This window comes from Cuculus canorus, chromosome 22 (assembly GCF_017976375.1).
Source record: "Cuculus canorus isolate bCucCan1 chromosome 22, bCucCan1.pri, whole genome shotgun sequence".
NCBI lineage: Eukaryota > Metazoa > Chordata > Aves > Cuculiformes > Cuculidae > Cuculus > Cuculus canorus.
Genome location: NC_071422.1, coordinates 7,012,835 through 7,040,808, shown reverse-complemented (window position 1 = coordinate 7,040,808; position 27,974 = coordinate 7,012,835). Strand labels below are relative to the sequence as shown.

The 27,974-nt window shown below is 49.2% G+C and overlaps 3 protein-coding genes across 5 annotated transcripts in view; all 3 read left to right on the top strand.

The window, feature by feature from the left end:
- Window positions 1-11,695, top strand: part of AGO3 (argonaute RISC catalytic component 3) — a 41,440-nt gene extending 29,745 nt beyond the window's left edge. The window contains exon 19 of the mRNA XM_054086429.1: window positions 47-11,695. Within this exon, the coding sequence (XP_053942404.1) occupies window positions 47-155 (109 nt within the window). The 3' untranslated portion in view covers window positions 156-11,695. The remainder of the gene's footprint in view (window positions 1-46) is intronic.
- A 1,916-nt stretch (window positions 11,696-13,611) lies between these two features.
- TEKT2 (tektin 2) lies at window positions 13,612-21,365 on the top strand. 3 transcript variants are annotated; one of them, XM_054086432.1, is made up of 10 exons: window positions 13,612-13,682; window positions 15,115-15,286; window positions 15,883-16,008; window positions 16,597-16,802; window positions 17,315-17,458; window positions 18,014-18,128; window positions 19,028-19,135; window positions 19,561-19,704; window positions 19,937-20,016; window positions 20,951-21,365. In XM_054086432.1, exons 2-10 carry the CDS (start codon window positions 15,131-15,133, stop codon window positions 21,162-21,164), a joined length of 1,293 nt encoding a protein of 430 aa, XP_053942407.1. In that variant the 5' UTR covers window positions 13,612-13,682; window positions 15,115-15,130; the 3' UTR covers window positions 21,165-21,365. The 3 variants fall into 3 exon arrangements, with proteins under 3 accessions (XP_053942407.1, XP_053942406.1, XP_009566119.2); XM_054086431.1 differs by lacking the exon at window positions 13,612-13,682 and adding an exon at window positions 14,757-14,993; XM_009567824.2 differs by lacking the exon at window positions 13,612-13,682 and having other exon boundaries at window positions 14,757-15,286.
- An 850-nt stretch (window positions 21,366-22,215) lies between these two features.
- ADPRS (ADP-ribosylserine hydrolase) lies at window positions 22,216-27,854 on the top strand. The gene is made up of 6 exons (XM_054086433.1): window positions 22,216-22,441; window positions 23,818-23,914; window positions 24,721-24,928; window positions 25,031-25,215; window positions 25,310-25,410; window positions 25,893-27,854. Exons 1-6 carry the CDS (start codon window positions 22,222-22,224, stop codon window positions 26,183-26,185), a joined length of 1,104 nt encoding a protein of 367 aa, XP_053942408.1. The 5' UTR covers window positions 22,216-22,221; the 3' UTR covers window positions 26,186-27,854.
- The last annotated feature ends 120 nt before the right edge of the window (window positions 27,855-27,974 follow it).

The window sequence follows — 27,974 nt, the reverse complement described above, 5'->3', positions numbered from 1 at the left end:
TTAACACTGTTTAAAGCTCAGCTTGCCTTTTCCTTACTCCCTGTAGTGCTGAAGGAAGCCATGTTTCAGGACAGAGCAACGGGAGAGATCCACAGGCCCTCGCGAAGGCTGTACAGATTCACCAAGACACCTTACGCACGATGTACTTCGCTTAAGTCAATAAAACGGGAGCATCCTCACTAAAAAGAAGAACTGAAACCTTAAGCCACATACAATGTATGTTTCCAGCGGGGTTGGTTTATGGGGTGTGCCTCCGATCGTGCTGGAGTTGACACTGTGCAGGGGCGAGAGGCGAACCCTTAAATTGACACCAGGAAGATTGTTTACTTCATCGAGGAACACAGCACTATTATGCAATATGAAACCAGCCACACGGGCTCCTGTAGGAAGCACCGCCATCATTTTTTTTTTATTATTATTTCTCGTAGTTTAACCCTCTTATGCCTTTACCTCAAGTTGCTCGGCAGCACAAGTATCTTTGCGAAAAAAAAAAGTTAAGAATCGATGGTGTAATTTAAAATAACAAACAAACACCTTTCTAGGAGCAATCAGTGATTGTTTGGGGAGGGAAGTGTGCAAAAAGATAAATTGTTTTTAACGCCACTGCATTGAGGAGCCTTTCTCTCAATGTTGCCATCAAGCATTCGAATGTGAACATATCAAAGTGCATTTGAATGTACAGCGCTAGCTAGAAACAAAAGGAGGGGGCGAAGGTGTTTTGCACACTAATCCGATAATTTGAACATAATTTAGCCAACTGCTGCCTTTGTGTCCTTCACGGCTTCGGAGTTCTGGGCTCCAATAGTTCCCTTTCAACAAGCAACCGGAGAAGCTAGTGGTGTTGTGTGCAGGCAGTAGGGATCCAAACTCTCGCTCCCTGGTGAATTTACTAAAGCTGCTGTTTTTACCTAGTCCAAAAGTTTCAATTTATTCAATCTGGCAAGTGAAATACGGTGAAGCTTCACGTGGATCCGATGTCCCACGTGTTACGGGATCACATCTAGCAAACACCAGAACTGAAACTTTAGAGCTAAGGTCTTTTTGGAATCAAAGAAAAATGCTAGTTTACTTGCTGCCTCTCACACCTTAATGTGATTTCATATGTATGTGTTTTTGAAGTTTAGCTTCCTTTTGTTTCTTTTATATTTATTAGAGTAATAATAATGCTTTAATTTAATTATTTCAGAACATATGGTCAACATCAACTTTTATTTTTTAGAATTGTAACCATGTTTATTTTTAAAAAGAACTGACAACTTGTTTTTGCTATCTTTTAGTGCAATAAGCGTTCTAAAGGAAAACCGTGTCCATTGAGCTGTACCCAAGCAGTGTTTGTACCACTAACTGTGGAAGAATGGACACCTCTGTGACTTTAAAAGGACAAAGTCAAAGCCTTAATTTTGAAAGGAAAGTTTTATAGTCAGAAGGAATCTTGAATTTTCCTTTTTTAAATCAAAAAAAAAAATAGCAAAAACGCTTCTAGAATTCCGCAAGCTTTCCTTGTCACTGCAGCGTTTTGATTTAACAAAGGAATCGGCCGAATTTTTGGCTTTGGAATGTGGAGGATATTTGAATTAAATGGAAAGGGTTTTTTATTAAGATCTAAGTTTTTACATGCTTAAGTAAATCTATTTGACATCAGTAAAGCGTCTGGAATTAATACAAGTTTTTAGGCTTTTTTCGTCTTTGATAATGACTTTCCTTTTAAAATTAAGTTGTTGGTAACTTCATTTCACTTTGCAAATAAAGAGGGCTGGGATAGTTCGAACACGTTAAATCACTGAAATGTGAAACAGATCGACGGGACTTTTTCATTCCACTTTAAAGGTAAAACAATATTTAAGATGTCAGAGACGAGCATTTATTCAATGAGGGGACTGGGGAGTTTTGCACTTTGTAAACTCGTGAACTGCATTTTTGACTGTTTTTATTTGCACTGGTTCATAATATATTTTACTGCAGATCGTTTGTATGGGCATTGCTGTTATCCCAGCCCTTCGGAACTCCGCCTGCTCTCCACATGAAAACCAGTGGGTTGGTGTACGTAGCCATTCATTCTCATGAAATCCGCTGTTTGCCAAGATACTGTATTTTGAGCCTAAAATCTGAGCCCGTTTCGCTTCGACAGGCATGAAGCTCCCCCGGTTGTTTCTGCCACAACACACAGTACTGTATTTTGTGCGTTTTTGTCGTAGGGACGCATCCATAACGCTGTTCACAACCGTGTCGCAAAGAGCTTTACTGGAAGGTCAGTGTATGTACATATTTTGTTTCCCAGTGGCAAGGAGGATAATGTATAAAGATTAACTTTGCGGTTAAACTTGCACTGGAAATAGTGAGGAGGTTGGGCAGTGCCTGGGGCCTCAGGGGTCCCGGAGAGGAGGAAGGCTCCTGGGAGCCTTCGGCAGCAGCATCCGCAGCCCCGGGACTGCCCCAGCCGTGCTCTTGGACTCCCTAAACCCCTCACCTCTCACCTCTCGGCGCCTTCAACCAAACCTGCTGCAGGGAGGTCGGTGTCGCTAAAGAACCGGAGCTAGGTGGCTTCCCAATGAGTCTCAGATGTTTTCCTTGGTCCGTGCCCTGTCGGTTTTCTCTTGGAAGCGCTTTAGCCAATACTCCTGTTTATAAAACGTTCAGGTTAGGCTTTTTACAGAGAATTGTTTTAAGATAGATTTTGATTTCTGATGTTTAGGGGGAAAATTCCTTCTCAAAAAATGTCTTTTAACGCTCCTTTCAAAGACACTGTACGCTTCTCATCCTGCGATGATGATTTGAGAAGCTTTTTTGCTCGCTACTTTCACCAAAAATAAAGAAACTTGATTGGGAAAGTGACTTAAATCACCTGCCGAGCTGGCGTTCGACCTGGTTTTCATGTGAAGAGTATTTGGAAGTTTTAATCTCTCTTCTTGGTTTTGCAAATATCTACGTAAAGTGCCGATACTTCTTTGTATTATGATATCGAGTTACTGGCGTTGTGAGGGCCACACATTTATGATGCTGTAGCTGCTATATTTATTTAAAAGGAGATGGACAATTACTGCACTAAGGAACGAGGAGAAAAGCAAGGAATCAAGGTTAGTTAGATATCTTGGGTTTGTTTTTTTTTTTTTCAAAAGAGACTTAATGGTGTGAAATATCAAGTGTAACAAAGGGTGCTGTCATTTTAACTGAGATTAAATAGCCAGATATTCTTCCTTTTGTTTAAAAACATATATATTTTGATGTTTGCAGTTTGGGGGTGGGGGGTCGGGATAAATGGTACCTCATCTGTGGTGGCAGTTTCCAGTATATTTTCAGAGTATATGGATTTCTTTTATTTTTGTACCTGCTCTCCTTTAAAAAGACAAAAAAGAAAAAAAAAAAAACACAAAAAAAAAAAAAAGAAAAGGCAAATTTTATTTTGCTGTTTGGGGGAAATCTCGAGTTCCAGCTCACCCTTGTGCTGGGAGCTGTCTGGGTACGGCCCCAAGAGGGACCTGGCGAAGGCTGACTTTGCAGATCCTGGCCTCGTTTTTAAGCCTATCTAGAAAAATGGTTCCTGTCTCCTAAAACACCGATGGGTTTGACCGCGCCGAGACCTCACTTGTATGTAACAAGTGCCACTAATCGCTCCCGTGGTGGGAGCACGCACAAGGGCGGCAGCGCTGGGCTGGGGAAGGAGCAGCCTCGGGGCATCGCCCGTGCAGACCAGGGGCCGGCTACACTGCTTTGCCGAACTGAGCAGAGAGCCTTGCCGGAACCTGTGATCCGGTGACTTGGTAGGTCCAGCTTTGGAGAGAAGTCAAGCGTTCTGTAGTTGAGGTGTTAAATTTGCACCATCAGGGTGACTGACTCCACCGTAAGTTGTTTTTTTTCCCCGTTGTGAGGCGCTGTAGCTGTGGCCGTGTGACTCGGGATCGCTGGTCAGCGTAGTATTTGGTTTAAAGTGTCCAAAAGTGTTTTCTTGTAGGGTTCATCCTGGTGTCCTTTGGGAAGTTTGGCCATAGAAACTGTTTTCAGGAGTGAAATGGGTTTCTGGAAGCTGTCAGTCAAGTTGTTTTAAGATGCTATCGGTCCTAAATAATTTTCACTTCATTTTTGCCCTATAAAATGCTCGAGATAAGATACCAGACAAGCATCTTCTGTACTAATTCCAGCCAGAAATACTGGTTTTCTACTAGTCTTGAAGTCCACTCTGGTGAAATTCTAAGCTCAGCCTACACGTGATAAAGCTTGAGGCTGTTTTTTTACACTTTCTTCATATCTTGTCCTCTTTTGATACGTTCCCAGCATTGTGAACTGAGGGTTAAACCTTACTCAAAGCACTTTTATAACCAAGGAATCAAAAACTCAGATTGTGTATGTTTGAAGGCGTACGTTCAGTTTGCAAAGAGTATTTCCAAATGACACTCTTCATCTCTGATCTGGCCGGGCAGGTGCTCTGTCCCGTTTGGCGCTGTGGAGTTTCATGGTTGCTGTTGGCAGGTTAATTGGATCCAGTGGAAAAAAAACCCATAGGGATGTCAAAGGGAAAGATTCCTGTCGTCGTTTTTTACCCAAAGATGGTACTTGAGATCAATATGGAGTGTTAGGATATCATTTTTGTTTCGGCACATGTTTAGATCAATTTTCACGTAGCCAATTCTCTGGTTTTTTGTAAAGGTGAAAAAACAGTGGTTAGAGCTCAAGCCGAAGGGTGCTTCCTTCTGGTAGAAGATTCTGTACTTTGGGTAGTTGAGGAATGTCCGAGATGGGTACGGGATCCTACGTTTTACCTCCCGAGCAGAGTCTCAAGAATCCTGGTCCCTTTAACACTAAAACAAAACCAAATTGTTGTCCCTGAGTAGGCAAAGGTGCAAATCGCAGAGTTGTTGAGGTTGGAAAAGATCTTTAAGATCATCAAGTCCAACCGTAAACTTATGGAGGGGAAGGAATTGTAAGGGAGAGGCTTGTGAGGGAAAATACTGAAGCATCGGATGTACAGACACAAGGGTGTTGGTGGAGAGACGTCATCCCCATGCCCTGGCCTTTTCAAACCTTGTCCGAGGTTCCTCTTGCCGAACACGGGTCGTTAATATAGGGTCCTTTTCAGACAAAGCAGTTCTGCTGTGTAAAACCTGGAGTGACTTTTCTTTTCTTTTTTTTTTTTTTTAAGCGAGACAGTCCTCAGAAAGTGCCTTTTTAGGAGATGGTGCTGTAGATTTTTATTTTCCAGTTGTCGTGGCTGAAAATTTAAGATAAATTATTGAAAATGCCAAGTGTTTGACAGTATCTTTTAGGTACTTTCAAGCATCAGCTTCTCTGAGTCAGGACCAAGAATAACCAGGAAAGTGTTTTCCTTTGGAGGGAGAGGCAGTGAGGAGTGATCACCAAATTCCACTGGTGGGCTAGAATCCGTTTTGATGTAGTCAATGCAATTCACCTCTTCACATTGAGGGGGTTTGGGAGGCGGTGGAGGAGAAGCAACAGCGTGCGACTCTTGGGGTGATGAAATTAGTGCTGGAAGGGAATTCAGAGCTCCTGAAGGATGTCGTCTCATGGATGTAGCAAGCTCCCAGAGACGAAGTAGACAAACAGAACTGTCTGAAGAGCTAGGAGATGGTCTTCTGTGAGCAGACCTTGCGTGGTTTGTGTGTTTGAAGGAGCGATGTGTGTGGAATCAGCAGGACTTCTAATTCCTCGCTGGGAGTTTGGCTGTTTGGGGTGGGTAACTCTGCCCTGTTCAGACTGTTGGAGAGGGTCCGTTGTGAGTTTGGTGAGCATTCCTCCGGTCAGGAAAAAGCTATAGACTAGACTATTAAACACTGCACCTCAGTAACCTTGTAATGCTGCATAAAGTAATAATAATAGCAAAGTTGTGCTTTGATTACACTGTAATGTGCTTGCACACGCCTGCAAAAAATACACACTCAACTTTCATTGTTGTAATGGTCTTAATAGCAGTTATCGGACTTTTTCTTTTATGATGAACCTTGTCCTTTATCGTGGTGTATTCTCTATATTTATTGGGAATCTGTGTGCAGCTCATAGGTCTGTGTCTGGTCTGTGTGTTGCTTTTAACACTTATTTTTAAGCGGGAGAAGTGTCGGAATGTTTTGTTTTCCTTCTCCCGAGTCAGCTCAACTGGTCGTGTTTGAGAGCAGATCGAGTAAACCACCTTGATAGACAGACTACTACGATTGGTACCTTGTTTCTTTAAGTTTAAAATGACTTTGTGTTCATTTTCTTACTGTTCATACAGTATCGGGCATTTCAGATGTAGAATAACTTGATGTCAGTCTGGATGGTTTTGAATATCAGGAGCTTAAGCGCGAAACTCTTCGCTTTAATCGCAAGCGTAATCATGGCAGGAATACGTTTGTGACCAGCCTTTTTCTAGGAGGAAGCAAAGCTTTTCAACAGCAATTGATGTGGCTGCGATCGATGAAATATGCCGGGTGTGCAGCCCCGGAGTGGGGCAGAGACCCTGGTTTGGAGTTGCCTCCGCCTCCTTGGACAGACGCTGTCGGATTAATGCACAATGCAGCACTCCCGCTCGTGCTACTATGAATCAGGAGTCTTTTGCTGTGTAGATCTTCAAGTTAGGGAAATGAACTGATGTTTCTTGTAGTTTGTTACTGGCTTTTTTTGTCTTATTACAGTGCCCGATGCCACTTTGTTGGTATTTAAGCTTGCAATGACATTAAATTATTTTATAGTCTCAGTTTTTAATGTTGTTAGGCTAGGATTTAGGAAGCATTTTTCCAGTCTAAATTCTGAGCCAAAACTGTGTCTTTTCTCCCTTCTAGTTGTAGGTGTTTTTATCTTTTAGACTAAAAAGGGCCAAAAAAATCTTGCGCCATCAGCTTGTTTGCAGCAATACTCTCCACCTCGTCCTTTGCCCATCAGCCGGTTTCTTTTCTATCTACACTTGGCGAATACTGAAGCTGTTGAGATTTAGAAGGAAGTCGCTGCCCTCCTCTTTCTGTAGGAACAAATGCAGTGGGCTCCAATCTGGCGGTGCTGGTTTCTGTCGGGCACAGATCTCTTCCTTGGAAGTCTTGCCTTGGTGATGATGAACCGTTAATATGGTTTAATTAGAGCAGAAATGTTTGGTATGTTTCTGTTGCATTCATTGGAGGGTGTGTGATGTTTTGAAGTACCCGATTTAAATACAAGCTAATAAACTGCTGAGGGTGTAGATGCTATTAAAATACTTTCAAAAAACCAAACAACAAACCAAACCAAAAAAACCCAACAGCCTGGTGCACAGGCGTAGTCTGAGACTGAGGATTTGCTGTAATTGATGCTGGGATTAATCCTAAACCTGAGCTCTCTCAGCAGTGTGTTTTATGAGAAGTGGAAGTGGGGACTGTGCTATTGAACCAGTCATGGAAAGCTCTAAAAAACGCCAGGAGGAAATTTGTCTTTGTATTGGTGTTAGGAAGAAATTCTTCATGCTGAGAGTGGTGAGGCCCTGGCCCAGGTTGCCCAGAGCAGTGGTGGTGCCCCATCCCTGGAGGGGTTCCAGGCCAGGTTAGATGGGGCTTGGAGCCCCTGAGCCAGTGGGAGGTGTCCCTGCCCATGGCATAGGGTGGAATCGGATGGGCTTTGAGGTCCCTTCCAATCCAAACCATTCTATGATTATGATATTGAAACAGCTGAATATACTGATAAACCTCTCATGCTGCTAAAGCCGTGTGAACCTGTATCTCTGCATCCACCGTTTACCCGAAAAGACCCCGCATGACTACTTACAAAAATTAATACATGAGGGGGAAAGTCTTTTCCTTTATTTTTTGAGTGCCTCTTCGGCTCCTCAGAGGACTGTGCCGAGGAGCAGTGACAGTGCCTGTAATGGCTCGATAGGCAAACCACACGCTGTCTTTTGTATCTAAACCTTGAAGCTACCTGACTCGGTTCAACACAGATAAAAGTTCCAGTAGATCGGTGCTATTTGAAACAACAGAGCCGAGGGGATTTGTGAGCAATATCTGACCCATCTATAACGCAGAGACGCTCCAATAGATTTCTGGTTGCAATTTTCATGCAGTTGATGCTGAAGCGTGCCTGGCTACCAAAAAAAAAAACAGGAGCAAGCAGCTGGAATGTTAATTCTGCTGTAGCACTACAGCTGCTCTGCTCTTCCTCAGCTCTTGCCTACCTCCTTGTTCCCTTACGCAGGATCCCTCTCCCTCCGCTGCCTGCATGGAATTCGCCACGTTTAGGACGCTGTAGCTGTGGGGAAGGTGGATCAGTTCTGGATTTGAGGGGAGTGGTAGTGGGATGGTGATGAAAGCAACCGCCGGTGGAAATAAAGGACTCGGTAGGAGTTGAGTGGATGTCAGGTGAGCTGTGGTCAGCTCAAGCCCTTCAGGGAATGTCAAACACGAGCTGAGGTGTCCTGAGCTGTTTGCGTTGGACTCGTTGAGAGCAAGCATGTGCCTTTTTCTGATCAAGAAGAAAAGCTGGAAAAACTTGGGTTTGCATTGGTAATATGGTTAGTGTTTTTCCTTGAACTGTTTTTACAGCTTGAAGTCCTTGGTCAGAATGGAGTTGGTTTTGCGTTGAATTACTTAATCAAAGTGAGCCCTGAATTATTTGTGAATTAGAACTACCCCGAGAGGAGAAGCCTTTAAATTAAGTGGTTTCTGAAGAGTAATGTCATCAAATAAACACTTCCTGGTAGACTTGCAATTTTTTTAAATAAAATTTAACCTTGATATATTTCTCTATCTAATGAGAATCGTTAATTCTGCCTTTATTTGAATGTTGCCTGTCCAGTAGTGTCTTTGCTCTTTACTGTGCTCCTGCAGCCTCCGATACACTCCATTGCTTCTTCCCCCGGTTTGGTGGCTGTCAGGACAAGGAGAATGATGTCCGGTAAATGTTGGGGAGCAGTGCAAGGGTCTGGTTAAGTGACAGCAAGGAAAGGAGGATGAAACATCACAGTTCTTCAAGAACCAGTTTGCCAGCACCTAAAGGCAGTGATACCTGCCTGCAAAATCATGTGGTCTCGGGTGTGGATTAAAAGGGGAGCAAAGATGCCCCCTCCTCTGACGCTGAGGGACGAGGGAAGGCTGTTGTTGACTATGTGCTGCACAAAAGTAGGTGCCCATGCCCTTAGATACTGGTTTGGGCTCAAAGCTGCTGAAAAAAAGTGGCTTTTCAGACCAAAATGGAAAAGCTTTGCAAATAGGTTGTATTTTATATGCAGTTTTGAGATACTGCTGAGTTATCCAACCCGGAGCTGTGGTGGCACCGCTTGCTCCGGAATGGGTTCTTTCTCTGGTCTGGGATAAAAGATTCTGCCTCATTCTTCACCCTAACTTGGAAATGTTGATGACGACTCGTGTCGTCTTAGGTGTTCTGAGGGTGAATCGTGTTGTGGAAGTGCTAAATTCTTGATACAAACCTGTGCACCTTCTTGCAAGTTTGCATCTGCAGTTCATGGTTTGGAGTCCGTCTCCGGTGTGAGCCTGCGCCCTTCTCTTGCATCTCCTCGTAGCTCTGCTTGAGGAAGGCCATCGGCACTGCTCCCGTGATGTTTACCTCTTGCTTTCTTTTAAGGTAATCCATTTATTGCAAAGCAGACTGTCAGAGGGCAAGTTTATTTAAATGAAAGGGTTTTTTCATTGCTGAGAATAATACAGGTCTTTGTAACACGTTTGGCAGTGGAAAATTAATACCTACTGTAATACTGTCTGGTAGTACAGGAAACTATGACTATGTTGAGTTTAGGGCTATGCAGGCCCATAAATCGCAGGTCCACAACCCATTTAAGTACAGAAAATTAATCATTAAAAGTTACTAATAAACTTTTATTATGCTTACACTATAAATCTCTTGAATATATTCAAACCCAGTTTCTTAGATGGCAAATCCATGTGTCGCTGGTCTGTGCTCACCCAGACACGATAGTGAAGTGACGCCCGCAATGCTCAATCTAAAGAACTTTTTGAAGTTTGTGAACATTTTGGTGTGCCAGTGAGGTGGAAACTTGATGAGTGCTCTTGAACTGGCAGGGAAAACGCCTTGTGAAGGATTTCTTCCTGAAGTCTAAGAAATGATGAGGGTGGGGAAGCCCTGGCCCAGGTTGCCCAGAGCAGTGGTGGCTGCCCCATCCCTGGAGGGGTTCCAGGCCGGGTTGGATGGGGCTTGGAGCCCCTGATCCAGTGGGAGGTGTCCCTGCCCATGGCAGGGGTGGAACTGGATGGGTTTTGAGGTCTCTTCAAACCCAAACCATTCCATGATTCTATGAACTTGGATGCCAAAAACCTTCAGTAAGAGGAAGACTGCGATGGATTACGTTTGTTGGCAGTGAAGAACAGCTTCTTTTGGTACTGGGTTTTGTCCATCACACTCCTTCTGTGGTCTTTAGTTTTCTTTGGACTTGGATTTCTGTTCTTCAGTGAAATAAATGTTCTCATTTCTGCAGTTTCCAGTGTTGAACTTAGCCTGGAGACAGTGCTGTTTGCCTGTAGAGAACCCTGCTTCTAGGGAGCTGCATTTTGCGTCTGTTTTGCAGGCGGTTTTGTAAAGCCCTCCTCAGCTCAGCAATAGAGTTGGCAGAAGGAGATTTTGGTCTGAAATGTTGTTTTTCCAGCCTCGTTGCCCACCCGCTACGACACCGAGGTGCAGAGCTCTGTTTCGCAGGCTGGTGCCACGCTTTGGATTCACAAGGTACAGATCCTCCTGGCTGTCATAGTCTGGTTTCTTCCCTTGGTGTAAGCAGTTCAGCTTCCTGAGGTTGCCTCTTGGTGGATAAATAGTGTTGTTTCTTGTCGTGGGGAAAAACTGGGCTGTTTCCGTGGCGTCTGATCCTCACTAAGAACATTGCCTGTCGGCAGGTATTAGGGGAAAGCTTTCCTGGTGATTGGTAGCATTCGGTTATGAGCCAATATGGGTATTAATGACTTCAGAAGGCAGCTCTGGTGGCGCGGGGTGTGCCATAAACACTGCTAGCGATCAAGCTCTATTTGTGTAGGAGCCTGCTGGAAGCGTTGTCGTGCATATGAACTTTGCGTATTTAATACTGTATGTTTAAATTGAAAACAAAGCAACCAATATTGTGCTGTTTGGGATTCCTTTTCGGAACAGAATTCTAATAAAGCAGTCCGGTGGACGGAGATTCCCTTCGGAGCGTGCGTCTTGTTCTTTCTCACATGCTGGTAACTGCTCACCTCTTGTTTTGGTGTTCTCTTTGCTTAAGCAGGAGCTGGAATGTGTTCCTACCAGTAAGGTACCTGGGGGGGTTTCAAAGCAAAAGGGAACTGTTCTGAGAACAGAGCTGTGACTTGAGCCGTTGCACAAACAGATTGTAGACGGATGGCAAAAGACCTGGTAAAAAGCCTTTATTTTTACTTACCCATCTTGACCGCGTGTGCCTCTTTGTATTGCGGACGTGGGCTGCGGCCGTGGGGGTGGGAGGGAAGCCCCGTGCCGGTGTGTTTGGAGATGTCCTTGCTAAGCAGAAGCCGTGTCCTCTGCCCGTTCTCCCTTTCCAGACCAATTGTTCTTGCCAAAATTTTCTACCTGTTGCAAAGAGTTGCTTTCTTTCCAGCACAGTAAAATGTCAACTTCTTTCACTGTTCCTTCCCTCTCGTAGGCATCTGTAACCTCTGTACGATTGTGCATAGTACACACCACAGTCCTTGGATCTCTGCTGGCTTTAGATACCATCAAGTTGGGTGTTGTAAATGAACCGTATTCATTTGACAAATAAAATCTTTTTTGAAATGCACCATGTGATACTTTCAAGTTGTTTTTTTATACTTGCATCATTTTAATTTCTCCTCAAAGCTGGGTCTGCAGGAGTGGATGGAAATGGAGGTGCAAATGAGCCAGCCAAGAAGGCCAAGGGTACCTGGGGTGCATGGAGAGCATGGGGAGCAGGTAAGGAGGGTTCTCCTCCCTCTCTGCTCTGCCCTAGGGAGGTCCCAGCTGGAGTCCTGGGTCCAGTTCTGCGCTCTCCAGCTCAGGAAAGACAAGGAATGACTGGAGAGATCCCAGTTGGGGCCACAGAGATGAGGAGGGCACTCTCCTCTCTTAGGAGGAGAGGCTTGGAGCCCTGGGTCTGTCCAGCCAGGAGAGGAGCAGATGGAGAGGGGATCCCATCAATGCTGATCAATATCTGCCTGGTGGGGGCAGGAGGACGGGGCCAGACTCTGCCTAGCGGTGCCCAGCGCCAGGACAAGGGGCACCGGGCACAAACAAGCCCAGGAAGTTCCAGCTGAACGTGGGGAAAAGCTTTCCTGTGCAGGTGACAGAGCCCTGGAACCGGCTGCCCAGGGAGGTGTGGAGTCTCCTTCTCCAGAGAGATCCAACCTGCCTGGATCTGCTCCTCTGCAACTTCTGGAAGTGACCCTGGCAGGGATTTAGCAGGGATTGGACTGGATGAGCTCTGGTTCTGTGTTGACCTGAGCTGTGGTGGCATCTGGATGAAGGAACTGGGCACAGCTGCCATGGCTCTGCCAGAACACTGTTTTACTTCCATCCTTTACTGTTTGGTTTTAATGCCATTTTAATGCCTTTAGAAAAACGGAGGAGAACTTCCTGAAGTGCTCAGATGGGTGGGCTAAGCCCTGCAGGTGTTGTGGGGTGTGATGTGCTCTGTGGGTCCCACTGGGTTGGCGATTAGAGGGGAATTTGGGGTGATACTGTGGTGTTGCTGAGCCTCAGTGGTGTTGATAACTGCAATCACAGAATCACATAAGGGGTTGGGTTGGAAGGGACCTCAACATCCATCCAGTTCCACCTCTCACTGGATTCGGTTGCTCCAAGCCCCATCCAACCTGGCCTGGAACCCCTCCAGGGATGGGGCAGCCACCACTGCTCTGGGCAACCTGGGCCAGGGCCTCCCCACCCTCATAGGGAAACATTTCTTCTTAAGATCTCCTCTCAATCTCCCCTCTTTCAGCTGAAAACCCTTCCCCTCATCCTCTCCCTGCCCTCCCTGATCCAGAACCCCTCCCCAGCTTTCTTGGAGCCCCTTTTCAGCATTGGAAGCTGCTCTAAGCTTGGTCCCCTCATCCCACCACTCCACCCCCTCGTAAAAAGCCCCTCCCCAGCTTTCCTGGAGCCCCTTCCAGCCCCATCCCTGGGCAACCTTGTCCAGCACCTCTCCACCTTCCCAGGAGAAAATTTCTTCCTAAGGTCTCATCTCGATCTCCCCTCGCCCTATCCCTGCCCTCCCTGATCCAGAGTCTCTCCCCAGCTTTCTTGGAGCCCCTTTCCTTACTGAAAGCTGTTCTACAGTCTCTTTTCAGCCCTGGAAGCTTCTCTAAGGTCTCTCTTCAGCCCTGGAAGCTTCTCTAAGGTCTCTTTTCAGCCCTGGAAGCTGCTCTAAGGTCTCTTTTCAGCCCTGGAAGCTGCTCTAAGGTCTCTTTTCAGCCCTGGAAGCTGCTCTAAGCTTGTAAAAAGCTCCTCCCCAGCTTTTCTGGAGCCCTTTCCTTCCTATGGTTCCTTCCAGCCCCATCCCCGGGCAGCCTGGGCCAGCACCTCCCCACCCTCCCAGCACAACATTTCTCCCTAAGATCTCCTCTCCCTCTCCCCTCTTTAAGCTCAAACCCCTTTCCCCGTCCCTGTGTGTTTGTGTCGTTGTTGTCGTTGTGTCCTTGTGTGGGTCCCCCCCCCCCCCCCCCCCCCCCCCGCCTCCCTCCCCGGTGGCTCCGAGCAACGGCCCCGCCCGAGCCCTGCGAGCACCGAGGGGAGCGGCCCTGGAGGTGAGGGGGCAGCGGGGCTGGGCCGGAGGGGCTGCGGCCCCCGCGGGAGGCTGCCCGCACCCAGGCACCCCCTCTGTGCCCCCCATTGCCCTGGGGGGGAGGGATCCCTCTGCCCCGCGGCCCTTTGTGCCCTGTGTCCCCTTCTGCCCTCTGGCTTTGCAGCCCCTTCTGCCCCACAACTTCTCTGCCTCACAGCCCCTTGTGTCTCACAGCCCTTTTTGCCCTCACTCTGGCTTCATGTCCCCTTGTGCCCCACAGCACTTGGAGCCCCACAACTTCTCTGCCCCACAGCCCTTTCTGCCCTGTAGGCCCTTGTGCCCCACAGCCCTTTTTGCCCTCACTCTGCCTTCACGTCCCCTTGTGCCCCACAGCCCTTCTTCCCCACAACTTCTCTACCCCACCTCCCCTTGTGCCCCACAGCCCTTTTTGCCCTCACTCTGGCTTCATGTCCCTTTGAGCCCCACAACTTCTCTGCCCCACAGCCCTTTCTGCCCTGTAGGCCCTTTTGCCCCACAACTTCTCTGCCCTACAGCCCTTTTTGCCCTCACTCTGGCTTCATGTCCCCTTGTGCCCCACAGCCCTTTGTGCCCCAAAGCCCTTCTGCCCTGCAACCCCTCTGCCTCCCACCCCCTTGCACTCTGCAGCCCCTTGTGCCCCACAACCCCTCTGCCCTGCAGCCCCTTGTTCCCTCCCTGGCTCCGCAGCCCTCTGTGCCCCACGTCCTCTCTGCCCCACAGCCCCTTGTGTGCCCCCTGGCTGGCTCTGAGCCCCAAATCCTCCCTGCAGGGCTCCCCCCCTGCTTTCTGCATCCCCACCAGCCTTTGGTGCTCGCGGTGGTGCTCAAGGAGCTCTGTCCCACTCCCTGTGCCCAAGAGGTGTCCTGGGGACAGGCACAGTCTATACTGGAGCCAGGGAGTGAGTCTGCCCCACAACTCCACCTGGCTATGGGTTTTTGGGGGACCTGCAGTCCCCTCACAGCCGCTCTGATCCTGTTGAGTGGCCTTTGCAATTCCTGCTGGTTTTAGCAAGGACAACGGCTGCGAACTGTACTGTTCCTGCAAAGCTTCCCAGTCCCCTGGGACCGCAGCCCTGGGCTGAGCTGGAACGAAAGCAGAGCCAGGAATGTAATCAGATATTTTGTCCAAGCTCAATAATTACCCTGTGGAGAAGGTGCTGTGAGTGGCTCTGTGTCTCTCTGCAAGCACCGTTCTCCAGGACAGAAGGTGGATAGGGCTTTCCTCCTGGCCCAAGGGTAGAAGAGGGCTCTGATCACCTACCCTTGTGCTTCCTTGTGTGGATGTGGGTGCCCAGGTTAGGCGACACGCTAGGTTAGACCTTGCTGCTGCTTTTCTCCTGAAGATCCCTCCGGTTTGTAGGTCCATTTCTGGTGTGTTTCCATGACTAAACACAAGCCCCTTCTGCTCTCTTTCAGTCCTCAGATCCACGAGATGGCCACGCTGAGCACAAAGCCAGGACAGCGGTTCTCAGTGCCGGACTGGCACACCAACTCCAACCTCATCTCAGCTGATGCTCAACACCAACGTTCTGCTTCCCACCAAGTCCGTCAGGAAGCCCGAGCTCTCCGCAATGAAACCAACAACCAGGTAAGTGTTCTGTTTGTCAGAAGAGTGGGCTGAGGAGGAGAGCATCTGGTTATGTGGACTCATAGAATGGTTTGAGTTGGAAGAGACCTTAAAGATCATCTAATTCCAACAGCCCTGTGATGGGCAGGGACACCTCCCACTGGCTCAGGCTGCCCAAGGCCCATCCAACCTGGCCATGAACACCTCCAGGGATGGGGCAGCCACAGCTTCGCTGGGCAACCTGGGCCAGGGCCTCACCACTCTCATGGTAAAGAAATTCCTCCTTATGTCTAGTCTAAATCTGCCCCTCTCCAACTATTAATGAGGGAATAGGAGAAGGCTTTGCCTGTGTAGAACTTGCTAAATGTGTGCCTTTCCTTCTTGTAACTCCATGTGCAGAGGTGTGTAGGTGCTGTCATGAAACCCTTGGGTGGGATTCTCATGTCCATTGCAAATTGTGGTGTTTTCCGTGCTCCCCGTGTGTGTCGAGGATTGTTAGACCAAATGGCAACGTGTTGTACTCCCGTGGGAGGGTCAGACCATCCTGAAAACAGAGCCAGGCTTCGCAATTGCAGTCTAAAAAAAAAAGAGGAATGGCGTTTCTCCTCTAATTCCAGGCAAAATGGGAGGAGCACAACAACAGAACTCGCCTGACTGAACGTATCAACAGCGTGAACAGATGGAAGGAGACCCTGGACAAATGCCTTGCAGATACAGATGCGGAAATCACTGCCTTGACCAAAGTATGTTGGGGAGACGGATGGCTGGAAATCAACTTAGGCTCTCAACATGGGATGTTAAATAATTGATGCTTGTCTTCTGCATTGGGCAAGCCCGTACGGAGTTCAGGGGGGCTATCACAGGTATACTGCGATCCATACCTGATGGAATGACCTACAGGGAAGCCAGCTGCTCTTCTTGGCTGAGCCAAGCCCATTTATGGAGCTCGGCTTGAGGTTTGGGTGTTTTTGGTTGTTGTTTCTTTTAAGCTCTGAAGGATAATGAAAAATATGTTAAGACCATCATTCAAAAATGTTTGATTTTGGAGAGAAAATAGTAGTGGGACATCTCTCTGATTCTTTTAGTTCTAAACCGAGAGGCTACTGCTCCTGGAGTCGTTGGCCCTTGGCAAGGTGTGGTTGCCAATGCCAAGAGCAGAAGTAGAGGTTTGGTGCTCACAGTTTTCTCTCCAGACTTGCTCAAAGGTTTCAGAACTGCAGAGACAGGCAGGGTGGGACCTTCTTAACAAGGGTATCCCTGGGTTCCCCTTCCTTTCTTCTACCCATCGCTGAAGGAGGCCCCACACACACCCAGCTGGCTGCTTCTTCCAGGTGAAGGAAATGGCAGAACGTGCTGTCCAGGCAAAGAACTTGTGTTTGGATGTTGCCATTGAGTGCCTGACGCTCCGTGAGAGCCGTCGCGCCATCGATGTGGTGAGGGATCCTGTGGAGGAGGAGCTGCACAAGGAGGTGAAGGTGATAGAAAAAGCCAAGAAAGAACTGCAGCAGAGAGTGAGCGAAGCCTTCGAACAGCTCTGGTGAGAAGAATGACACAGCTTTTGACTAGACTCTGCCCTCCTTGCTTGGATGCAGCAGTTTAACGTGCTTCTAATAACACATGGATGTGGGCAGGCAGTCCAGGTGTGGGCACCTGGAGGAACCTCTGATCGTTTCTGTCAAGGTCTGTGGGGTCTGGGGGTGGTAGGGGAGAGCTTTGAAAAGTTCTGAGACTTCATAAGCATCCTCAGAAGATTTCATCCCAGACAGATCTCTTGTTCTACCTGCTTTGTTCCATGAACTGGAGACTTGGAGGTGTGAAAGCTCCGAGGTCCGACCTCCTCATGGGTCACTGCCCCACAGCAGGAGGGAGCTCAGCTCAGCAGAGCACAGACGAGCCAGGCAGGCAGCAAAGCCGGGGTTCACTGAGGGAGGGGGGCATGCTCATCACTTCTTTTAGAAAGATGACTGAGGTGGTAATGAAAGCTTTGGGGATCATGAGGTGCCTCTCCCCTCTGCGTGCTCCTGTTGACCCCAGCCCTGCTTTCTGCAGCCTCTTACAGGAAGCTCGCCAGCAGCTGAGCTTTGACCAGCGCTGCAAGGTAGAAACACTGGAACTAGATCGCACCTGCTTGTCTCTCAGCGTGAACTCTCCAAACATCTCCTTCAAGGTCAACCCGACGCGGGTCCCGAACGGGTAAGGAAAGAGCCTGCCCTTGTGTACCCAAATCTGGGGTTTGGAAGAGCCCTGGGATGCTTCTTCCTTCCTTGCTGTGTCCTGGCTTGGTGGGTGCAGTAATGGAGAGGGCTCCAAACAGGAGGTGGCTGCTGGGATTTACTGTGGCTCTCGGCTTGTGAAGCCACAAGTTTTTTGGGAGTTTTCATCTCAGTTGTCACCACAAAGCCAGAGGAACTGGCTGCCCTGCCTCCCTCGTGCTGGGCTGCAGGTGACTCTCGGTGCATAGTGTGGTGTCTGCTTTCGGCACAGCTTACGGGGGAGCTGCCACACGTTTTCCCTTGCTTGGCATTTCCCAGCATGGTTTGACGTGTCCCCGGTTCCAGCAGACGTTGGGCTCGGTGTATGAGCCATGGGGCAGCAGCTCCAGCTGGTGCAATGAGGACATCAGCCAGGACGTGACCTCCACAACACCCAAATCGTTCTGCACAGCACGAAGCCTCTCAGCCTGCAGCAAGAGGTTCTTTAGTTGCGCAAACACTCCACTTGTTTTCACAATTGCTGATTTGTTCGCAGATCGACTACGCTTGATGAGTGGGAACTGAACAGCCTGCGCAACAAGAAGCATGCTGAGGCAGAAACCAATGCCTCCACCTTGCTCCGAGAAGTGACACTGCTGGCCATTGCCCAGGTAAATCAGCCACTCGGCTGTGAATCGGTGGTTTGGAAGTTCTGGATTTGGTCTGGGAGAAGGGACTGGCATGTGCTGTGGTCGGGGAAAGGTAGTCTTGGAAAAGAGCATTGGCGCATGAGCCGCTCCGAGAGTCGCTGCCCTCCTGGTTTAAAAGTAGAGCTTGGTTATGCGAAGCTTGCAGCAACCTGGGAGACGTGTCCCGATCCATCATTTCCTGACTTTTGGCTGCAGAGGGGTGACCTGCGTATGCGTGGCAGCTGCCAGAACCCCTCAGCTTTGCTCCTAGGCTGGTCCCAGCCTCGCAGGAGGTTGTTTGGTGTCCTGGTCGTGTTGATGACTGCTGGGAGGAGGATGCATTCTGGTGTGTGTGACTGAGGTCCAGAGTGTCCTAGAGGGGTCCTGGAAGTACTTATAGGGGTCTGATGGAGTTCTAGAGGGATCGTGGGGGTCCTAGAGTGATCCTGGAATGCCGTAAAGGGATCCCAGGGGGCTCTAGAGTGGTCCAGGGGGTCCTAGAGCGGTCCTGGAAGACCTTAAATCAGTCTGATGGGGTTCTAGAAGGGTCCAGAGGGTCCTAGAGGGGTCCTGTGGGTCTCTTAACAGGGTCCTGCATGTCCAAGAGTGGTCCTAGAAGGCCCTAAAGGGGTCCCAGGGTCCTAGAGGGATCCTAGGAGGCTCTAGTGGAGTCCTGGGGTTCCTACATAGGTCTTGGAAGGCCTTGAAGGGGTCCTGTAGGGCTCTAGAGGGTTCCACGGGGTCCTAGAGAGGTCCTAGAATGCCCTAAAAGGGTCCTAGGGCGCTCTAGAGGGATCTTAGGGGTCTTAGAGGTGTCCTGGAAGGCCTTAAAGTGGTCCCAGGGGGCTCTAGAGGGGTCCTGGGTGTCTTTTTCTCTTCAGACAAACAACGAGCTGGAGGCTCAGCGTGAAGCTACCAGCTTTGCCTTGCGCAAGAGGATTAGTGACCTGGAAAGAGCCCTCGATGAGCTGAAGTGGCAGGAGAAGAACGTAAGTGTTGCTTTTTTCCTTATTGACCCCAACCTTGGGTGGGAATTGAATCCAAAAGGCTGTTATATAGAAAGCTACTCGGCCAGAGAGTGGTTTCCACATGAGAGGTGTGAAGTGCCACATGGATGATTCCTACAACATCCTACCTCCCTCTGCCATCGCGGTTGCTGCTTTGGTGTTTCCCAGCAGCACTGCCGGATTTTGGCCTTTTTATTTCACCCCTGATCTCGACTGCTGTGGCCATAAAACACCAGCAGCACCGTGCCTGATCCGTGTCAAAACGCTGATCTGTGAGCAGAGTGGTTTAATATGTGGAAGCCCACCAGCCCTTGTTTAAAATCCACTCACTGAAAGCCCACGATGCTTCGGGGCTGTTTTCCAGTCTATCCCGTGGCTGTCGCTCATGGGACTATCTTAATCCTTAGACCCTGGAGGAAATTGCTGAGATGGAAGAGGACATCCCGCGCTTGGAGAAAGATCTTCAGAGGAAAATGCAAGATCTAAAAGTGGCACACACCCGCCTGGAGACCCGCACGTGTCGGCCCAATGTGGAGCTCTGCCGCGATGAGGTGCCAGCCTTGCCAGGCACGCTCCCTGCCAGGGGGAGCTGACAGGGATGGGGCTTGCGTGGGTCTGAAGACGTGGATGCGTTTTGGAGCAAACTACAGGGGGGCTGAGCAATGGAGTCACCCAAATAAATGTCATCATGAGGCTGGAAGGGGAATGAGAGAACCGTGACCTTTGTAAAACAACACTTCAGCTCTATTAACCGCTGTTGTCTTCTCCCTCTGCACCTGGCAGGTCCAGTATGGGCTAACGGATGAGGTCCACCAGCTGGAAAAATCGATCCGTGCGCTCCAACAGAAGCTAGCAGAGTCGCAGTAAGTCTCCTGCTCTCCAGGGCACCGTGTGAGGGATGTGGTGGTGTGCAGCCCTGAGCCAGGCACAGTTCCAGGAGCTGCATTTCGGAGCTGTGTCTGCTCAGACCAGGAATGGGAATTGTTGGGTGAGGGGCTGGATGGGGCAGGCAGGGCACGAGGGGTCTGTGCGGTGGGAGGGTGAATAGGCTACAAAGATAATCTGAGGGCTGGAGCACCTCCCATCCGAGGACAGGCTGAGAGAGTTGGGGTTGTTCAGCCTGGAGAAGAGAAGGCTCTGAGGAGACCTTAGAGCGACCTTCCAGTACCTGAAGGGGCTGCAGGAAAGCTGGAGAGGGGCTGTTCACGAAGGCTTATAGTGATAGGACGAGGGGGAACGGGTATAAATCAGAAAGGGGCAGATTTAGGCTAGTTATAAGGAGGAATTTCTTCACCATGAGAGCGGTGAGGCACTAGAACAGGTTGCCCAGGGAAGCTGCGGCTGCCCCATCCCTGGAGGGGTTCCAGGCCAGGTTGGATGGGCCTTGGGCAGCCTGAGCCAGTGGGAGGTGTCCCTGCCTATCACAGGGGGTTGGAACTCAATGATCTTTAAGGTCCCTTCCAACCCAAACTATTTTATGATTCTGTGATTCCCACGGTTTCTCTTCCCTCTGTCCTCATCAGAGATAGACAGTTCCAAAAGGGGAAAAACAAAGGGTAAAAAGGAAAGGAAGAAACAGAGGTGCTGGGCAAGGGCTCCTAGGGTGCACAGCCCTGTGCTGCGCTCCGGGAACAGCGTGTGGGCTGCTAAGAAACACCTGATCATTCATTCTTTGCACAACGGCAAATGCCACACAGACATTTCTGCTGCAAAGTGAGAGGCTGTGTGTTTCCTGTCCAACCTGGGAAGCAAATGCAATGCTTGAACCCAACTCTTCTCGTTTCTGCTTGTCCCCAGGTCTGCCTTGAACGCTCTTTACAGGCAACTCTATCGCATTCAGACAGATATTGGCTATAAAACCAATTCGCTGGTGCTGGACAACAAGTGCGTGGAGTGCCGCAGAAAGCTTGTGGTCCCTGCTGAGAAATGTATGCCAGATTTTGAAGCTTTCAACCGGAGCGTGAACCATACACTCTCCCCTCTGCAGAGTGGGCAGCTGGAGCTGGGTTAGCATGCCAGGAGCGTTGTGCAAGGAGCTGCACTGAGGAGAAAGCTACCAGTGACTCAGTTCCGTAGCAGGGAAAGCTGACATCTGTGTCGTGTTAGGATAATGTAATTCTCCTCCCTCCTCCTGGTTTGTTATATAACTGTCTGTCCCCTTCTACGATGTTTACAGCCACCCGCGCTCCGAGGAGCGTTGTACACAATAAAGAGTCTGTCCCCAAGAGCAGTTGTCATCCAGAGTGTTGGAAGCATTTGGCGGTGATTGAATCCATCTGTGTTCTTTAGTGTTTTAAGTCCTTTATAGCGTGAGGCTGCACTCTGAAAAGGGGACTGTGTGCCCGTGGCAGCCGTCCAGCTCTGCTTTGCCTCCGATCGCCTCGCTCCAACGATGAAAGCGGAGTCAGCGTTGGGATTTCCCCTTACCCTCAGCCCTGTGGAGATACAAAATGCAAAACCTGATGTCCGTTGTCGCTCTCATGGCCACGAACTTGTGAAAAACCGCATTGTGGCTGCGAGTTTATTGTTGTGGAGTGGTAGGATGAGGGGACAAGCTTAGAGCAGCTTCCAGTGTTGAAAGGGGCTGCAGGAAAGCTGGGGAGAGGCTCTGGATCAGGGAGGGCAGGGATGGGATAAGGGGGGACGGTTTTCAGCTGCAAGACGGGAGATTGAGGTGAGATCTTAGGAAGAAATATGAGAGTGGGGAGGCCCTGGTCCAGGTTTCCCAGAGGAGTCACTGATTCTCCATCCCTGGAGGGGTTCAAGGCCAAGTTGGATGGGGCTTGGAGCAACCGGATCCCATGGGAGGCGTTCCTGCTGTGGCAGAGGTTGAACTGGATGGGCTTTGAGGGCCCTTCTAACCCAAACCATTCCATGATTCCGTGATTTTCCTTATCTACAGGCGAAGAGCCTCGTGTTCTCTTTGAGCTCAGGGCATTCAATGACTCAAGGAATGGGGAAAGGCACCTGCAATACCCAAAGCAGCCGCTATGGGGCCTCCGGGTCGCAAGGGGGCGCTGGACGCCCCCTTGCGACCCGGAGGCCCCATCGAGGCTGCTGAGGCCAACATGGCGGCGGCCAAGATGGCGGCGCCCACCAGCTCGGGCTCTGGGAGCGGTTGGGTCTCAGCGCCTCGTCCCGGGCTCGCTCGATTCCGGGGTTGTTTGGTCGGAGCGTTGTTGGGTGACTGTTTGGGAGCTGTGTTTGAAGGGAAGAGCGTGGTGAAGCTGCCGGAGTTGCTGCGGTTCCTGAAGGGATTGGAAACGGTGGAGGAGGAGGAGGCTGGAGGTGGGAGGGAAACGCCTGTGAGGCGGGGAAGGGTTTTCAGCTGAAAGAGGGGAGATGGGGATGAGGTTTTAGGAAGAAATGTTTTGCTGGGAGGGTGGGGAGGTGCTGGGCAAGGTTGCCCAGGGATGGGGCTGGAAGGGGCTCCAGAGAAGCTGGGAAGGAGGTTTTTCACAAGGGTGTGGAGTGATGGGATGAGGTGACAAGTTTAGAGCAGCTTCCAGTGCTGAAAGAGGCCTTAGAGCAGCTTCCAGTGCTGAAAAGAGGCCTTAGAGCAGTTTCCAGGATGGAAAGGGGTTCCAGGAAAGCTGGGGAGGGGCTCTAGATCCTGGAGTGCAGGGACAGGACTAGGGGGAACGGTTTTGAGCTGAAAAAGGGGAGACTGAGATGAGATCTTAGGAAGAAAAGTTTTGCTGTGAGGGTGGGGAGGCCCTGGAACAGGTTGCCTAGGAAGTTCATGGATCCTCCTTCCCTGGAGGGGTTCCAGGCCAGGTTGGATGGGGCTCGGAGCCCCTGATCCAGTGGGAGGTGTCCCTGCCCTTGGCAGGGGGTGGAACTGGATGGTCTCTGAGGTCCTTTCCAACCCAAACCATTCTGTGATTCATAATTTTTTGCTTTATAGAATTTAGTATATAAGTAAATACCAATTTCTCCAAAGGTATTCCTCAGCGTGGTGATAAATGGCAATAATTGAAAGCAAAGTAGAATGCTTCCCAGTATTCTGGGAGCAGGTTGGCCAGAGAAGTGGGTGCTTGATCCCTTGGACGTGTTCAAGGCCACGTTTGATTGGGCTTGGAATAGCCTGATCCAGTGGGAGGTGTCCCTGCCCATGGCTCGTTGTGGGATTGGATGGTTGTTAAGGTCCCTTTCAACACAAATCATTCTGTGGTTCTATGATGGCTTCATATTGGGGTTCTGAGCTGTGCGGCAAGCCCTGTAAACCCTTCCAGTGTGAACTTAAAAGCACTTGGTTAGTTGTGGTCTTGTTCAGAAATGCAGCTGCACTTTCTCTTTGCTGCTTGTCTGCATGCACTGTAAACTTCTCAAGAAGGAGGCACTGCCTCGCATGGATGGATGGAATCATATCAGAGAGTCAAATCATAGAATCATACACATATCAGCCTTTTCCCTTGGCTTTTGCTAATCTCACAGTGCTTTCTGTTTCCTTCTTGCTGTGGGTGACCCTCTCTCTGTGCCTTTTTACTTTGACGACCATGGCTAGCGAGGAGCTCAGGGTGTTGGGAAGCTTCTGGCACTGTTTTATCTCCAGCTCTGTAGATAATTGGGCCTTTAAGTGTATGGTAGCACTGATAGTGGAGAAAGGCAGGAGGAGAAATTGTCCCTGGGTGGAAATGCCATGTTTTGACCTTCTGTTTTAGAGGCGCTTTCGTACACAGATGACACGGCCATGAGCAGGTCGGTGGTGCAGTCCCTGCTAGCCAAGCGAGAGTTCGACGAGGTTGATATGGCCAAGAGGTGAGGAATGTGGCCTCCTTTGGAGGTGTCTACGTGCTCGTGAAGGCAAAGCTTTCACTGTCATCTTCTGTGAAAGGGGAGGGCAGCCTGGCAAAGCCGTCATTAATTTGTGGAGCGAAAACAATTGGGAAAGTGATGGCAAATCCTCCAATTTATTGTGTGCTTTGCGCTGTCCTGGAACACGCAGCACCGCTGGCTTTAGCGTGGGTTTAACATGAAGCAGTGTGGGCTGTGCTGTGTTGCAGCCGTGTGTATGTATGCACCGTTGTGGAAGGTAGTGCTTAGAAATTTCAGAAGCATTTCCTTTCATGTTTATTTGCTGCTATTTATGTTTGTGCTTCCCTGAATTTGGTTAGTGACTATTGGTGAGGTCAGCTTCTGCTTGTTTATGATCTGTTTCCCTTTTGAATCCACGGCCCTGGCAGCCATTTGGTTCCACTTAATGGAGAGGAACATTTATTTGTTTGGAAACCTCTTCCATTGAACTTGAACAAAAGACTTTGTGGTTGTGACCGACGGAAATGTTTTCAGTTTGCTTCTATTCCAAGGCATAGTTGAGAGGGAGACAAGTGGGTTGTGAGAGGTGGTGTTTATTCACCCTTTCCTCCTTTCACACAAGGTTTGGGGAATTTGATTTTCCCTACAGAAGAGAATCACTTGAACCCTGCCTGGCACTGAATTTACCCACCTGTTAACAATTAATTTTATTGAGTGGCTTTATGTGGCGTCTACAAACCTCAGGAACAAACCAAATATCCATTGTATTTCTTCTCACCTGTGTAACCACCTCTCTTTCCCCGCACCAGGTTTGCTGAGGAGTACAAGAAAGAACCTGACAGGGGCTACGGGATGGCTGTTATCAACGTCTTCAAGAAGCTTCTGAGCCCCAAGTGCAATGATGTATTTGAACCAGCGAGAGCCCAGTTTAATGGGAAGGGCTCCTATGGCAACGGTGGGGCCATGAGGGTGGCAGGCATCTCCCTCGCGTATTCCGACGTCCAGGATGTTAAAAAGGTGCTGTTCTTGGCTCATTTGGGCACCTTGGGGTCTCTGCGGTCAGGAGAGACTGTCACCATCTCTCAGTTAGATTTGCTGATGCTGTATTTTCATTTGCAGTTTGCGAAGCTGAGTGCTGAGTTGACCCACGCCAACTCACTGGGTTACAACGGCGCCATCCTGCAGGCCCTGGCCGTGCACCTTGCCCTGCAGGGAAAGCTCAGCAAGGAGACCTTCCTGGAGCAGCTCATTAGCCACATGGAAGATGTCGAGGCAGATGACAAGTCTCTGACTGACGCCCGAGCGTACGTGGCTGTGAGAAGGACTCTCTGTTACGTACGGTTTATCCTGGCTCTTCACATTCTCTCTTCTTCATTGTACTTTCTTCTCTCTTTCCAGGCTGGGATTTGAGGATTTACCATTTTCAAGGCGTCTAAAGAAAATAAAGGAATTTCTGGAGCTCAGCAGTGTTCCCAAAGCAGATGTATTGTTTGAATTAGGTGAGTACCTTTCTTACTGCAAGTATTGGGAAAGAGCTGGGAGAAGGACTGGCTCAGCAAGCCCGGCTGATGCGTCCTCCCCCAGACTACAGCCTCTGCTGCCTGCCAGGCACTGGTTGTACTGGAAGGGCTGCCTCTGCTCATCTGTAATTCCCAAGTCTTTATTGATGGGGAAAAATGTCTCATGAATAATGTTTCTTAATATTCTGAGATCTCTTGTCTTAACGTCTGTCACGTTGGACGGGAAGGGGTGGATGTGTATTGCCACACTGTACTGGTATGGCACGAGCTGCTCCCCATGGTGCAAGTCTTGCCGGGGAACCAAGGGAAGATCTCTGGCATTTTCACCACGATAAGATCAGGGATACCGGCATGGAAAGTAATTGGCAATAGGAAGTTGCAATTAGAAGGGAGAAGGTTCTTCTGCGGGAGGGAAGACGACAGGGTTCTGTGACATTGAAGATGATTGGGTTTGTTAACAGGCAATGGCATCGCTGCTTTGCGGTCTGTCCCTACTGCGATTTACTCCTTCCTGCGCTGTATGGAAGCTGACCCGGATATTCCCGATCACTACAACAACCTGCAGAGGACCATCATCTACTGCATCTCTCTGGGAGGAGACACAGACACCATCGCGACCATGGCAGGAGCCATTGCAGGGGCCTATTATGGGGAGGAGCAGATACCCCCAAGCTGGGAGCAGAGCTGTGAAGCTTTTCAAGAGACGCTGAAACTGGCCAGTAGCTTGTATGAACTCTACTGCCAGCGGCTCTGAGCTCCAAGGAGAGCTTGTCTTCTGAAGGCAAAGCAGGTGGTCGCTTCTGCTTTTCTGGACAGAAACGGGGTGGTAGATCTGCACAGTGAGCCTCTGCCTGGGAATGACCCTGCTGCTGGGAGCTGGTAACACAAAGAGGGAAGAGAGGGGACGTACCCTTCCCTTACGGTTCAGCTGGGAAGCAGCTGCAGGTGGTGCCTTGGACAGTAGGTGCTTCTCTGAAGCACACAAGAGCATCAAGTTTCTCATTTTCTGCTTCTTGCTTTGCCCACCGCTATGCCATTTTGTCAGAACAGTTACTAAGTGGGTGTCTGAATCCGCTGGCTTTCTTGCTGTTTTCCTCCTGTGTGCTGTGACCCTTGTTTCCGTTGTTGTGGCCTGTCCTGCGGTGGCTCTGAAAGGCTCCACCTCCCTCTGGAAACACTGGTGCACACTCAGCTGAAGGATGTGGGTGGGAGACACCAGAGAGGCCCTCCCTGGAGAGCCTGCGTGGTGGCACGGGTCACCTCCGCACTGGCGAGTGGGGATGGTGGAGGGGAATGCTCCCAGGGAGCTCTGCTTCCTTAAAGGCAGAATGGAAAGTGCCGGAGGGTGGAGAAGGAATTCCTTTGCGTTGCTAGTGGCATTATGAGAAAAGCCTTTGGTGTGTGCAGACAGAATCCCAGCTGCTCACGGTTACTGCTGGAAGAGGGCGTAACTCATCGCTGCTCCTTTGGTGTCCTTTGCTCTGCGATCTACCTGGCACCATCCTGAACGATTCCATTTGATATTCCTTCACCTAGCTGGCTTTCACATTGCTGCAGCTACTTTAGCTACTCCTTCTTTCCTAATCCACGCATCCTGTATTTTTAACGCTGTGCTGTGTATGTCCAGAGCACCAAGTGAGATCGGTGTGACATCTGTGAGCGGAGACAGTTGTGAAACCTGGTGTTAAACAGGGACTGAATTCCCGATTCTGCTGCAGTCAGGGACAAAAATGACTTCAGCAGGAATTAGGAGTTCCTCACAGCTTTAAAACTCTGTACTTGGTAATAATCATCTGAAAATAAAGGGAAAGCTAGGTTAATTGGGGGAGAATTTATCAAAGCTTAAAGAATTTGTGAGTTTGAAGGGGGGGGGTGGCCAAGAACATTCTAGCAAAGCTAGAAAGACAAGGAAAGGGGCAAGCGGTCATATGGAAATGTGTGTAAATTTGAATGTGATCATGTAATGCTCTATAATCTCCAGTGTTTGTGACACTGGGAAGCGACTGCTTTGCTCAGCACTCGTTCCGTGTCAGTACCAGCACGCAGTTGGTACCTGTGCTGGGCTGCATGCGCCGGTGGGAAATGGGGCAGTGTTGGGACGTCCAGTTTTTCCTTTGTGTCCTACCTTCAAGTGCCAGGCTTCTCTGTGATGCTTTAATGGGTTTTCCTTGTATAAATGAATTCCTGACCTGAGAATATCTGGAGTTTTGCTTTTGTATATTTATGTGTTGTGCTGCAGATCTGAGATGTAAAGTGTCAGGATTTTCACATTGTTCTGCTAGAGGTGTGAACATGCTCACAAAATCATCTGAAGTAAGGTATTTTCCTTTTAAAGCAGCTTTTAACTGTAAATGTTTGGAGCAGAAGAGCTCCTCTTTGAAAAGCTTAGCTCATTTTAGGCCGGGATTTAAATGTGTACTAAAACATTTAGCTCTGATTGCCTTGGAAAGAAATAAAATCACTTCATTATCTTTGTTAATTAGCCACTGCTCCCATCTTTTCATTCAAGTCATGAATTTGTGCTCCCACACTAAACGACAAGG